Source organism: Micromys minutus (assembly GCF_963924665.1).
Source record: "Micromys minutus genome assembly, chromosome: 1".
NCBI lineage: Eukaryota > Metazoa > Chordata > Mammalia > Rodentia > Muridae > Micromys > Micromys minutus.
The window spans coordinates 29,973,006-29,987,562 of NC_137969.1; the positions used below are offsets into that span (position 1 = coordinate 29,973,006).

Consider the following 14,557-nt stretch of genomic DNA (forward strand, 5'->3'; position numbering starts at 1 on the left):
CTCTGTTCTGAGTTCAGCTTTGATGTAGTGTTGGGTAAAACCCCTAGACAACAAGTGTTTATTATCAATGTCAAAGCCATTCTAAAAGCATCCGAATAGCTTAATAAAGAGCAGGCAAACCTATTCTTACTTCTCCATAGCACTAGAGCAAAAGGCTGGACTCTGAGGTGATATCATCAACTTGCCTCTCTCTCTTCTGAAGTATAAACTGGTAATTCAGGTTGGGTACATTCCATCAAATCAGAGGGCTGTAGCCCAAGGAGTTAAAGGGGAAGATGCTGGGGGAAGGCGCTCCCAGCCCTCAGGTACAGCCCTCTGGAGTGCTATGTGTGCATTCCTGCAAGCTTGTGAGTAGACATGGGCACACATCTAGTAGAAAACTATTGTTTTGCTGTCACTGGAAACTTAAGATTTACCGTAAAGTCAAACTTACAAAGAGCTCTTCTAAGATTTGAGAATGTTTAGAGGTAACTAGTAAACCTGCCAGAGATATTTCAGGGGCAGACATCCCCTCAGTATCACACAGCAAAGCAAAACAAAACACCTTAGAAGACCACAAGTGGCCAAGTAAGAAAACAAGGACAAACCCAGTAGAAATACCAAAGATCCTATGTGCCCTTCCCAAACCAGTCACTCTTACAAACAGAAAAACTAGAGGAAGGTAATGTAGCAGAAATGGAGTAACTGTGGGGATAAGTGTATGTGCACGTTCATGACTGTGTGTGCTCACCCATGTTCTTGTGAGTCCAAGCTCCTGTATGTATATGCATATTCATGTGTATACTTGTGTATGAGTGTGGATTTAGAGACCAGAGGTCAAACTTGGGTATCATTCCTTAGGTGCAATTTACCTTTTTTATTTTGAAACAGGGTCTCTGCCCCAGGAATAGCCTGTCTCTGCCTCCCAAGTGTAGGGATCGAAAGCACACAACCATGCAGAGCTTTTATTACGGTAGGATCTACGGATCGAACCGGCACCTTTGGGTAAGAACTTCACCAAGCTATCTTTCTAGCGTTTTTAAAAAATATTCATTTACTTATCTGTAATATGCACACATGTGTAGGAAGCATGTGCCACGGCACATAGAGAGCTTTCTGCCCTCCGGGTTCAGGGTATTAAACTTAGGTCATCAGGCTTTGCAGCAAGCACTTTTGCCCACTAAACCACCTCAGCAGCGAAGTATTCATACGAAATATTAATATGTGAAATTTTGAAAGAAGGTGAAGAATAGGTTAGTGAGCATAAGTAAGCCTAACAATGAACTACAAAGGACAGGGCTAGAGAGATGGCTCAATGGTAAGAGCATGCACTGCTCTTCTGGTGAACCTGAAGTCCAGTTCCCAGAATCCCACTGGGTGGCTCACAGCTACCTGTAACTCCAATTATAGGGAATGTGACACTTCCAGCCTTCTGTGGCATCTGCACTTATATACAGATCCACCCCATACACATAATTTAAAATAATAAAATACATCTTTAAAAAATACACATGACAGTAGAGTAGAAAGATGGCACACATGATACTTCAGAGCTTTGCCAGACTGGGTCCTGGGAGCAATGGGCAGCAGCAGGACTATCCAACCCTACAGAAAATTTTTACTTGTTCTGGTTTAGGTTTTTGAGGTGGGAACTTATAGCCCAATAATGGGCCTTGAACTTGCCGTGTAGCCAAGGATGCCTTTGGACTCTTGATCTTGCCATAACCTCCCAAGTGCTGAGACCACAGTATGCACACAACCATGCCTGACTTAGAACAAACTTTTAATGCTTTTACAACAACCAATGAAAAACTATAGCTGTAGCAAACATGGAGGACAGTCAATCAGCTGATGCAAGTTACGGCAGACGTAAAGAGATGAAGGGAAGGACAAACAAAGCAGCATGGTCTATAAGCCTGGCAATGTGTAGACAGTCACAAAGGCCTAGTGTATTAGCATGGGCGTGCAGCGGACGAAGGGAAACAGTGGTCCACACAATGCAGAAATGGATGTGTTGGCTCAGCTGGGTCAACAGTGCCCCATGGTTACACGTTCATGTACCAACAAACCAGAGTCGCAGCATAGAACTCGGAGGAGGGCTCTGGAATCATTCTTCCTCGCCCTAATGGCTCAAGAAGCTGTTGCGCACCTGCCCTAAGAATGATTAAATTCACCACATTGCTGAACCCTGAGTCATGTTATCATGATCTTGGGTGTAAGTAAGAAGCTGAAAGGTATAAACAAAAGTGCTTGGAATTTTTGCTCTGGCTTATACATACTTGTAATTCTATTTTTATCTATTATGCACACACGTATGAGTGCATAAATGTATATGTGTTCAAATGTGCGTTTATGTATGTGTGAGGGGGTCAGGTTGACTTTAGAGGCTTTCTCCATCGATCTCCACATGATTCACTGAGACAGTGTCTCTCACTGAACTCAGGCTAGCCAATATGGCTAGCTAGGTAGCCAGCTCCTGGAATTCCATCTTTGCCTTCTGAGCTAGCATGACAGGTGGGCTTTTAGGGCGTCCAGAATTCACTTGGGTTCTTGGGTTGCCCACTGCAAACCACAGGCCATCTCGCTGGTCAGCAGTGATTCTCAGTTTGTCTTTAATCTCAGGAAACAGAGAACCTGATCAAAGCTGTGGCTCACCTCCCTCAGAAAAGCATAACTATCTGAACAGTTAGATTAGGACTTTCTGTCTGTAGACCAGCTGCTTGATATGCGTAGGAGTAGAGTTACGTGAATCCCGGGGTTCCAGGACAGACTAAGTAACATGGCAGAGGAAGGTTTGGGTCCCAGATGGTCTGAATATCAGCAGCAGCAGCTTTGATGCCCATGAAATGTCCACTGGTGGGAGGACCGCCTAAGAAAATCCTCCCAAAGAAACAAGACGTGCTGTGAATGCCGGTATAAAGCAAACCAAGCTGGAGAGGAAGGAGGAAGAGAGAAAGACATGGATTCATTTTTATTTATATTTATGTCTTGTGCATGTTTCACTGTATGTTTATCTGTGCACCATGTGTGGTGCCTGCAGAGGCCAGAAGGTGCTCTGAGTTCCCATGTGGGTGCTGGGAATGGAGCCTGGGACCTCTGGAGGAGTGCTAAGTGCTCTTAACTGTTGAGCCACCTCTCCAGCTCTGTTTAGCTCATCTTAAGAACAGCGATAAGGTTCTGAGCTGGCCAGCAGGAGATAAGCAAGCACTCCAGTTGTGAGAAGGGCTGGAAGAACTGGAAGAGATCATCTTGAAGCACTGCGGCCCCGTCTTACCTGCAATAGTTATGCTCACCCAGACCTCCTTCCCCATTGGGGTATTTCAGCGTGTTGTATGGATGCTGGAAAGTCTCGTTCCAGAACAGACATGGCTTCCCACCTTGCAGTGCTGTCCAGCTCTGTGTTCCCCTATAATCTGCACCATTGGCTGTGAAACACTCTAGAAGAAGGAAAAACAGCATACTAATTTGCTGGCAACATTTATAGTTTCCTCCCTCTCTGGTGAATGTTTTATTTGTTTTGTTTGGATCAAGCTAGAAATGGATCATGTTTTGCTAGACCCTGGACGGCCTGCTGAGCTGACTGAATCTGCAAAGGGGTACCCTGCAACACTGGCACTGTTGGCACCAGCTTGCTGGGGCACTGGGACATTTCCCCTTGAAGTCTACATTTACAGGTCCCAGGGAAGATATAAACGTGGAGCTGAAATGTGGGTTTAGCGTCCATGAAGTGAACCAGGAAGCCCCCAAATCTAGACTAGTTGCTAATAGCCATGTACATGGACTTGTGGGCCTTCCGAGGGGGCCACTGTTCTTGCCAGCGTCTCCATGTGGTAACTAGAACCAGGTCAGCAGCTGTAACTGAGTGCTCCCCTACAGTCTGAAAGGCTGCGCTGACACTTGGATTTAATAAGCATCGGACACAGCAATGCTTTGGAATCCCAATCACACAAATCGAGGGATGACTCACATTCCCTGGTAATGAGGAACAGTCCTCCCTGTGCAGTCTGAGGTGCAAAAAAACAGGGGCAACGGAGGACGGGAGTGGCCCTGTGTCTCACTTCCTCCTGAAATGCTTTCCTAGATGTGTAGAAGTAGTGTCAGGCCCCATGTTCTGAAATGACAAATCCTTGCAGGTGCAATCATGCACTTCTAAATGTACTTCTCAGACGCTGGGGGCGGGGTGGAGGCTGACAGGCTCCCTCCCACATATTGTATGCATTAAGCTCACAGAGGTTCATGGGAAAGGCAGAGTACAAAGAGCGAGCTTTAAAATTAGCTTAGTTAAAACTGACAGATAGAAGCACTTCAAACACTTCTTTAAGATGTATCACCAGACCCCTGACAGTCTGGGGGAGTTACACCAACATTCTCAGCTCCCCTCCTTTCTTCCTCCTGGCACACAGTGACCTGTAACTTCCGGTAATAAGGACGTGATGCAGTCTCCCACTGAAAAGTGCATGTGCCTGCTCTAGCTAGACTAACAGACATGTGGACAACAGGACCGTCCACAGAGCAGCTTTCTTTCAGTCACTCCTTCCTCCTACCAGCTGCTCTCTGTGTTTTGTCTGGAATGGCACCATTTATGGACAGCTCAAGTAATCTAGAATTCTAGGGGACAGAAAACCATAGCAACTCACCATGCCTGGTGCAGTATTAAGTTATTAAGTGTGAGTCCTGAAGTACCAGAAGGGTTTTCTAGTAGGGGTGGGGTCTACGATAACAAAAAGCTCAGAGATAATAGGGCACGGTGACTTGGCATAGAATGGCAGACACCAACTAAAGGCTCAGTGTTGGATCATCGCTTGGTTTGCTGCTGACTGGCTCTGCGGCCTTGGACAAGCCAACATCATTCACATCAGTTCAGTATTTACAATGTTCAAGTGTATCCCACTGTGATTTAGCACACTCCTTTTTACACAGGAGGCAACCAGAGCACTTGACCACGTCCCAGGGGACTCTAGTGGAAGTATCTTTCCTCTCCTTCACCCACGTCTCTGCTGACTCCTCCCCTTTAGCACTCAGTTTCGGACCCACTGATCACTAGAGAGCAGTTTAGGGCTCACTCTCCACACCGAACTCAAAGGTCCCAGGAGAATGAAGGTTTGCGAGGCATCTCTGCTGCTGCAAGCCCATCTCTTTCCTTAGTTACTCACTGCGGTCAAGCCACACTGGTCTGCTTTTAATCCTGGGAACATACTTTTCCATTTCCTGCCCAAATGTTCTTCCTCTAATAGTTCCAGTTGCAAGATAAACAATGCCCCTCAGAATCCCCTTCCCATCTCTGCCTCCTCTGTCCACAGTACTCACTATCATGAGGGCTATACATACGCAGCCCTGAATCCAGGCTGCATACATACACTTACACATAGGTTCAGCCAACTGCACACATGGACATCTTCCTAGTCGTCACTCCCTGAGCGGTGTGCTCACACAACACTGTAATGGTTTGGGTGTTCTAAATGACCTAAGGATGACGTGGGTCCTCAGAGGCCAGAACAAATGCTGCACAGATACAATGGGACAGCCATATTTGAGGGGTCGGGTTTGTGGGGGGAGGGTAATGTTTGTGCTGCATTCCACACCCTATTCCAATCTAAGTAACTCTGTTGCCTAATCAGTTTTGGAATAATCAGAGGAATAGAGGGTTCTATGACTATCACACCAACCTCAGTCACCTGAGACAATTTTAACTGCTATGTTAAAATATTTTGCTCTATCTAATCTTAAATAACAAAACATTATATTGCAGAGCTGGGTATTATGGTGTTCACCTTTAATCCTAGTTCTTCTCAAGCAGTGGCAGATAGAAGAGTCTGAAGCCAGCCTTCAAACTTGAACTTCTCAAAGTTTGAAATGGAGCATTTCAGGTTAGCTAGAGCTATATAGTGAAAACATGTCTTAAAACAAAAACAACCAAAATCCACATAATGTTGCTACCTTAAATATAGACAATGAAAAAAAAAATCCATCTTAAAAAGAAGGAGGGGGCACTGGAGAGATGGCTAAGCTGTTAAGAACATTTGCTGCTCTTCCAGAGGACCTGAGGTCTGCTTCTAGCATCCAAATTGGGCAGCTCACAATTAATTGCCTGTAATTCCCAATGCCCTTTCTGGCCTCTGCAGCACACACTTGGCATATGCTCACGCATAAAGAAATAAAAAAACAAATTTGAAAACAAAAAACAAAAACCCAATACCAAAACTAACCAAATGCAACAAAACAACCACAAAAACCCAAGCAGCAAGAGAGCAGGGCATTCACCTGAGATTCCCAGACTCAGGAGACAAGGAAGGGCATCAGACAGAAGAATGACCCAAATGGCTACAAAGTCAGTTAAAGTCTGGCCGGGGTTATGTGAGACCCTGTCTCAACCAAGCAAGCAAGCAAACAAAAAAGCCCAGTGACTCACGAGCCATCCAAACAGGTTTTCACAACCAATGGCCTCAGCAATACACAGTAACCTATGGGTCAAGTTCCCAAGGATTTGGATGCTTTTATTTGTAACACAAAAGGATGTGCCACAGATGGGACTGAAATGTCATTTAACAGCAGAGATGAGATCGTGACGCCTTTTTTTTTTTTTTCTGGCTCAGTTTGTTTATTTCTCAGATCTGTTCTTTTAAAGTTGAGACAGGATCTCTCATAGCCCAGGCTGGCCTAGAACTAAGTATCAGCTGAGACTGGCTGCAAACTTGATCCTCCTGCCCTCACTTCTTAAGCACTAAAAACACAAGTGTGGTAATCCACTCAGGCGGGTTCTTGGATCCATTCTAAATATGCATACTAGATCTTAATGATATTTTTAACCAAGTTTGCCCAGTGCATGCCAGTGATGAGGAAAAGACAAGAAAAACAAAGTGTTGTAGACCAAATGTTATCTGTGCATCTCGACTTCATCAGGGTGTGGACGAGGTAATAAGGACCCTGCCTCCCTTTCTACTGCTATGATATCCACATAAGGTTTGTCTAGATAAACAAGGAGAGGCTCAAACAACAAAGAAAACCACTCGATGCCTGTGTGTGTTCACATTGTTAGGAACAGAGAATGAGTAAAGGCAAGAGACCTAATGTCTATACAACCATTCATAAATTAATCCAACATTTATTTAGTCTTTACCACTTCCTGGAGCTTCGGCAAGTGGATTCTTGGTGTGTCCACGTTAATGGGGAGCACAGGCTTTTAGTAGACAGCGAGTGGTCAGTCCTATGAAACAGAGGGACCAGGCAGGGCTACTTGTCCCTGATGGGCAGGTGAGTGTGCAGGGCTGGGGCCTTTGAGGCCAGGACAGGCAGGGTCTTGAGGGTTACACAGCATAGACCCACACTCGAGTGCACACACACAAAGAAAGGAAGAAAAACACAAGGAGAAGTGAGGCACATTGTTCTCTGATCAGAATCCAGCTGTCAATGTGATAAGACATACCTTAATTTATGCCACTTAAATTACATAATTCAGTAATTACACCTGTGAAGAAAATAGAAATTAACACATGTACTGCATTTTAAATTTCATGTGGAAGCCAAGCATGAAGGCACACACCTTTAATCTCAGCACTTAATAGGCAGAGGCAGGCAGATGTGAAAAATAAAAAGAAGAAAGGAAGAAAAAGAAAAGAAGTCAATATGGAATAATAATACGTTTCTTTGGGACAGTATCTCATATAGCACAGGATAGCCTTAAACTTGATAGATAGCCAAGCAAACCTCAAACCCCTTATCCTTCAGTCAGTGCCTCCCAAGTGCTGAGTTTATTGGCTTTGGCACCATTCCTGACTCTTGTGTTTTGAGTTAAAGTCTCACACTTTAGCACAGGCTGGCCTCAAACTCCACAAAGGCAGCCTTCTTTGCCTTGGCCTCTCAAGTGCTAGGATTATAAGTGTGAGTCAATTTGTCTGGCTACCAATTTCAGCATTTGAAACAAAATTCCAGAGGGCATTTTCTGATGAGAATATCTTCTTGGCTTTTATATGTAAGTGTGTTATGGTGTATGTGTGGTGGTCAGAAGACGGCCTGTCAGATTCTTGGTTTTCTTTTACCCTCTGGGTTCTGGGGATTGAATCAGGTCATCAGGCTTAGTGGCAAGTACCCACAGAGTCATCTTACTTATCCTTTTGTTCTTAAAATATCTATGAAATTTGGTAGGTGGATAGTCTATAGAACTACAGAACTCTTATCATTTGGAGGAAAGCATGACAGCTCAGGACAGCAGTCTGAAGTGTCCATAAACAGCGGCTGTCCTGAGCTGTCAGCTGAAGTGGGTACATCTTCCAAGCCTGTAATCCCAGCCAAGTTGCCTTTACCTTCAGATACTCCAAAGGGCCATGAGATGGTTTAGTTGGTAAAGGAGCATGTGACCTTGGGAAGGAAGTGGTCCCCAAACTTCTTCCATATAACACACTAAGGCTACAACAGGACCCCCACCCCCCAGCTTTCCCCAGCAACTCCTAAGAGTACTGGTCTCTGAAATCTTGTGGAGGGAGGTAGAGATTTACAGGTGAGAGAGGACAGTTTAGGGGATAGAAGTCCCAGACAGCAGCCTGCCCTCCTTTGTTCCTGTTCACCTGTGGAATGAGGGTTGGCTCAGAAGATTCTGATCCTCTTTACGTTCAACTCAAAATACCCACAATTCCCAAGATTTTAGAAAACAATTCTAAAATTCAAAAGCCTGGGGTGATTTGAATAGAAAAGACTTAGGGCTTAAATTCACTTCTAGGCTTTTAAAATTTTACTTTATGTATATAAGTACACTGTTGCTGTCTTCAGACACACTAGAAGAGGGCATTGGATCTCATTACAGATGACTGTGAACTACCATGTGGTTGCTGGGATTTGAACTCAGGACTTCTGGAAGAGCAGTCAGTGCTCTTAACCACTGAGCCATCGCTCCAGCCCTCTTTTCTAGGCTTAAAAATCCTGCAGTTCTTCATGCCTCCCTAACGCAGGTAAGAAGTCTATGGTCACATACACACAAGCATGGCACATGCCTGTTAGGTCCTTTCTATGTGGCACTTAGGCTGTCCTTCTGCTTAAAGAAAAATTACATCTCAATATATAAATTCTGCAATGGGGAAACAGACAAAACAAGTGAGGGCATTAGACATGCTTAAAATCCCAGCACTCAGAGCAGAGGCAGGAGGATTGCTGTAAATTTGGGGCCAGCTTAGGCTATATTCTGAGTTTCAGGTTGCACATATATGTATATATATATATGAAACTTGTCATTTAGAGATAAGGACTGAACCATTTACAGTTGGGATGGGATGATTGAGGAGAGGGTGGAGAATGAATTAAGTGGTCATAATTGAGAACCCTGGCCCTAAGCAATAGGTATTGGTAGCTTTCCTAGATTATTTTTGTGCATTTCTCAATTTCCAGAATAAAAATGGAAGCCGTTCTGAAAATCATACTAGCATACTGTTTTGTAGTAAATTCTTCTTGTTAAGAACCATAAATTTAACTAGCCAAGTTTGCATCCTTCTAAACTCCAGATGATCATTCATGTATTATGTTCTTAGATTACATAGTAACTTTGCAAAGTGACCATAGGACAAGCTGTTCTTCTGCCCAAGGTGGACTAAACACATAAATACTGTAACTTTTGAAGCATCAGTAGTGTTTCTATCAGAACACTGTAGAGCGCTTCCTGTTCACTTAAGGAAACAGTGTTCTTACAGATAGTAGCAGGGACCTGAGGGTGTGGCTCAGCAATAGAGCACGACTGAGCAAATATGAAGCCCTGGTTCAGCCTTCAGCATATGTACTTACACACAACATCACAGTAACAGAAAGAAAACACCATGCTTCCCAAAGCTATTTTAACTGAATTTATATTTTTGTCGATTTAAGAGACAGGGTCTCATTATGTAGTTCTGGCTGACCTGGAACTCACTAGGTAGCTGAGGTTCTCCTCAAACTCCTTCCTGCCTCACCCTCCTGAGATGCTAAGACTGGCCTAAGCGTGTGGAAGGGGAGTTTGAATTCTTCTATTTGACTCTCAAGAATAGTTTTCTTTCTAAGACATGAAATACTGAATTATGTAAAAGACCATTCCGAGAAAAACAGCCTACAGTGGACACAGAGTTAAATTCGGAAGTTGTCATAAGAGAGGTCTTATTATTAAACAAAAATCTTAAAATGAAGCCAGGTTGGGGTGGGGGCACATCTTTAACCCTAGCACTTGGGAGAGGCAGGAGGATCGTACACACACGGGGGGGGGCACTAAAATGTAAATTTTTTTTTCTAAATTGAAGTTGGAATAGCAGTACACACCCATAATCCCAAGCACTAAGGAGGCAGAGGCAGGAAGGTCCCCAGAGATTCTAGAATAGTCAGGGCTACTATCCTAACTGAAAATAAATGAATGAAAAAATAAAGCCTTTTTAAAAAACTGAGCTGTCAAAGTAGAGCAGGGAGGTGGGGTGACACTCTATCACATCTGGCTTTCATCTGGAGCATGCTTCCTCCCACCCAGGCAGGGCCCCCTGGGAAACATGCTATGGGTGTTGCTGTGAACATGTTTTTTTGCCAAGAACAGCCACCATGGATATGCAGTAGTGTACTTCTACTTAGCATTTAGGCAGTGGTTCTGAACTTCCAAATGCTGTGACCTTTTAATACAGTTCCTTATGTTGTGGTGACTCCCAACCATAAAATTATTTCATTGCTACTTTATAACTACAATTTTTCTACTGTTATGAATTTGATGCAAATATCTGAAGTACCGGATATCTGATATGTGACTCCCAATAGGGTCATGACCCACAGATTTCGAGTCATTTACTCAGGGTATTACGAATCATTAAATCATCTCCCTGATACACAAAAAGATAGTTGGGGTTTTGCTTATTGCTTTTCTTTTCAGTGTGTGAGGATGGAACTCTTGAGCTTTACACAGGCTACACACATGCACTGCCAGTCAGCAACGCCCCAGACAGTCTCTGCACTAACTTAGCGGCACTGATCTTCCTAACATACAGAGATTAAACAAGCCTTAGTTTAAGAAGAACAGTAGAAAGTTAGCTGCTCTGCAGAGCCCGAAAACATTTCATTAACAACAAAGCTCCTTGAGGGAATTACTGTCAAAACCAAGAGGATTTATTCTCTCATGGTTCTCTGATGACATGATCCATTCACTTCTTCATGTAACATGTAAGCACCATAGGGTACTATGTGGGCCTACCTGACTGATGGTATGAACCATGGATTATCCATGTAATATGTGAGCACCATGGTAGACTAGTACTTGAGGCATTTATCTATAAACAGTCTGTCCTATCTTAACATCGGATTTCACACACAAGAAAGTTTTCACGTAAGGAAACAGTAAACATGACACTTTCAAACTCTGAATCTGCTTTCCAATGGATAGTATCTAAGTTCACTATTAAAAAAACAAAACAAGAGTCCGGAACCGCGGTGTGGTCACTGGGGGAACAAAGAGGGTCCATCATAACCTGTTGAGTAACTATGGAAGACTATATCAAAGTAGAGAAAATTGGTACCTGTGCTGTGGTGTATAAGGGTAGACATAGAACTACTGGCCAGACAGCAGCTATAAAGCCAGAGTGTTGGGAATACTGATAAGTGTTCACACATGAGGTAGTGAGGCCGTGGTACCGATCTCCAGAAGCGTTGCTGGACTATGCTCCGGTACTCCACTCTGGTTGACATCTGGAACATATTTGCAGAACTGGCAACCAAGAAGCCGCTTTTCCATGGTGATTCAGAGACTGACCAGCTCTTCAGGATCTCCAGAGCTCTGGGCACCCCTAACAATGAAGTGTGGCCAGAAGTAGAGTCCCTGTGGGACTACAAGAACACTTTCCCAAGAGGAAAGCCCGGGAGCCTCGCATCCCACATCAAGAACCTAGATGAAACCAGCTTGGATTTGCTCTCAAAAATGCTAGTCTATGATCCTGCCAAACAAATCTCTGGCAAAATGGCCCTCAAGCACCTGTACTTTGATGACTTGGACAATCAGATTAAGATGCAGCTCTCTGGAAGTCCCTGTCGGCTATGGTGGAGAAGATCGTGGCATTTACCGTTGGCTCTCTTCCTGTCTTGTATAGTTTCTTTTCTTTGTTTGTAAACTATCATCTGGACTTTTCCTAATTTTCTACGTATAACTTAATTAACATGTAACTATTATTCCATATGAATTTAAATATAATCTGTATATGTGTAAAAAAAAAAAAAAACTCTCAGAAAGTCAGAAGATGAGCTACCAAGACAGACAGCGTATGTTCCTGTAGGAAGTGTAAACAGGCACAGACACTGGACTCACCTGAGGTGCCAGTGAGCTTCTTAAGCATTTCACCTTTGGTTTTGCTTTGGGGTTCCAGCTCAGGCTAGCCCACTGTTGTTATGCACGCCCTCCTAGTATGACAATGCCATGACTGCTATGATCCTAATCAGAGCAGCTCTGGTTACCTGCAGGAGACCTCGCAGGGCCGGGCCTCAGAAGGACTGCATATAATTCCAGCCCGGCTGGGCTTGGTTTGGGGGAATGCAGGAGTATGTAAGAGGTGAAAGGTTAACTGTACAGCTTTGAGAGGAGACGGTGGCTGGAAAGGACTGTTCTACAAAACAGTTCTTTGGGGTCGCCGTACTCCTGCATATAAGCCTCATAAACTCACCCATTCTCCAAGCTGGGCTTCACAAAACTGTTCCTGGTGCCCTATCTGGGGAAAACAGGCGCTGTTCATGCTTCCCAAGGAAAAAGCTAAAGCAATACTCATATGTTAGGCAAGCAATCTACCACTGTGGCTCACACATGTAATTCTGGCACTTGGGAAGATGAGTCATGTGTTTAAGGCTATCGTAGGCTACAGAGTGAGACCTTGACTCAAAATATAACTTGGCGAAGTGGTGTCCATCTGTAATCGCAACACTTGGAAGACAGAGGACCAGGAGCTCAAGGTCTTCATCAGTATGTGGTGAGTCCAAACCTTGCCACACGTGAACCCCAGTCTCAATGCTTCCCACACCAACTACAAACCAAATCGCAGCAATCCTCACCACTGAGCGCCAGTCCCTATCTCTGACCACATCCAGGCTTTATTTTTCCTGTTACGGACCAAACCCAGGCCCTGTGCTGCAAAGTACACATTCTCCCTGTGGATAGTCCCAGCAGCCTCACTCTGAATCCCCCACAAAGGCAGATCACAGAAAAAGCTGTTTTTGTTTATGTCTGTGAAATGAGGGAAGACCATAAATGCATAGCTGGGGTGGGGAATCTGTTACACAATCAAGTACCCCAGTTTGTGTTTGTGTTTTGTTTTGCCTGTGGATCAGTCTTCTGACTGCCTAGCAATCACCTCTGAGAAGTTCCAGGAAGTTCTGTGTCAATCAAATACTTTAAAGTTAAATTCTTTCTAATTTAAAAATCCCTGTCAGACCAGTGCCTGTCATCCCAGCACTCAGGAGGCTGAGGTAGGAGGACTTCAAACACTCAGTGACACATTGTCTCGAAAGACAAATAAGGGCTGAGGATGTAGCTCGGGATGAGCATAAACTAGTAGATGGGCTCCACCTCCAGCATTTGCTAATAAACCAGGCCTAGTGATGCATCCCCACAATCCCAGCATTCAGAAAGCAGAAGAAGGAGAATTACAGTTCAAGACCAGTTTAGGATACACAAGAGATCCCGTCTATGAATGAACAGACAGAAAGACAGATAAACAAAACTGATAATAAGGCCACACTTTTGCGCCCTTTTGATTTTTAAGGCAGTCTCATGTAGTCCACTTTATGACCTCACTACACAGACAAGGAAAATCTGGAACATCTAATCTTCCTGCTTCTACCTCAAAAGGGATAGGGATTCCGGGCGTCTGCCACTGCAGCATCTTTTACTTGGTGCTGGGAATACACCTAAGACTGTGTGTGTTAGGCCAGCACTTTGCCAAGTGAGCCATTTTTACATTCTGAATTTGCTGTAAGCGGGAAACACCTGGTTCATATCTATACTGCCTCATGATCAAGTGAGCAATCCTATGGCTTTTCTTTCTTTGTAGTCTGGATCAGGACTTCACTCCGGCCAGGCAAGTCATCTGGCCCATAGAGTTACATCCCTAGCCCCTGGCAATCCTATTTTGTACTGTCTCAAGGTCTCAATCGAACTAAAAAGAGATTAAATAAACTAATGAAGCCCAGCTTTCAGACAAGTTTTATCAGCACTGCCTGTGACCTACTTTTAAAGTCAGATGACCAGAAAATTCTCCAATAACGGAGTCCTGGAGGGTGTGGTCCTTGGTCCATGGAAGCCAGACTCTGGGCTTTTCAGTTGCCTTTAGCTGATATAGGGTGGCTAAATAATACCAGAGTTCCTGAGAAGGGAACCGATTGCCAGGTGGACAAGCTCTCTCTGGAGCACACCATCAAAGTAAACCCTACAGGAACAGTTACTGGCTTCTGCGATCTGGCCCAGGGACAAACAAGTCCTAGTGAAAGATACTGGCATACAGCAGACATTTGATAAGCACTTGTTAATTGATCGAAACATAAAAGTCCAACTCAAGAGCCATGCTTCAGAAATACTGGCCAGGGAGAAGGGTTAGAGCCAAAGGAAGGACTCATC

General features: G+C 44.2%; 1 protein-coding gene across 2 annotated transcripts in view; it reads right to left on the reverse strand.

Moving 5' to 3' along the window:
- The window catches only part of KREMEN1 (kringle containing transmembrane protein 1), a 60,058-nt gene that overhangs the window by 38,247 nt on the left and 7,254 nt on the right, over positions 1-14,557 (reverse strand). For both annotated transcript variants that reach the window (XM_080920864.1, XM_080920863.1), the window contains exon 2: positions 3,254-3,416. In XM_080920864.1, the coding sequence (XP_080776990.1) occupies positions 3,254-3,416 (163 nt within the window). The remainder of the gene's footprint in view (positions 1-3,253; positions 3,417-14,557) is intronic.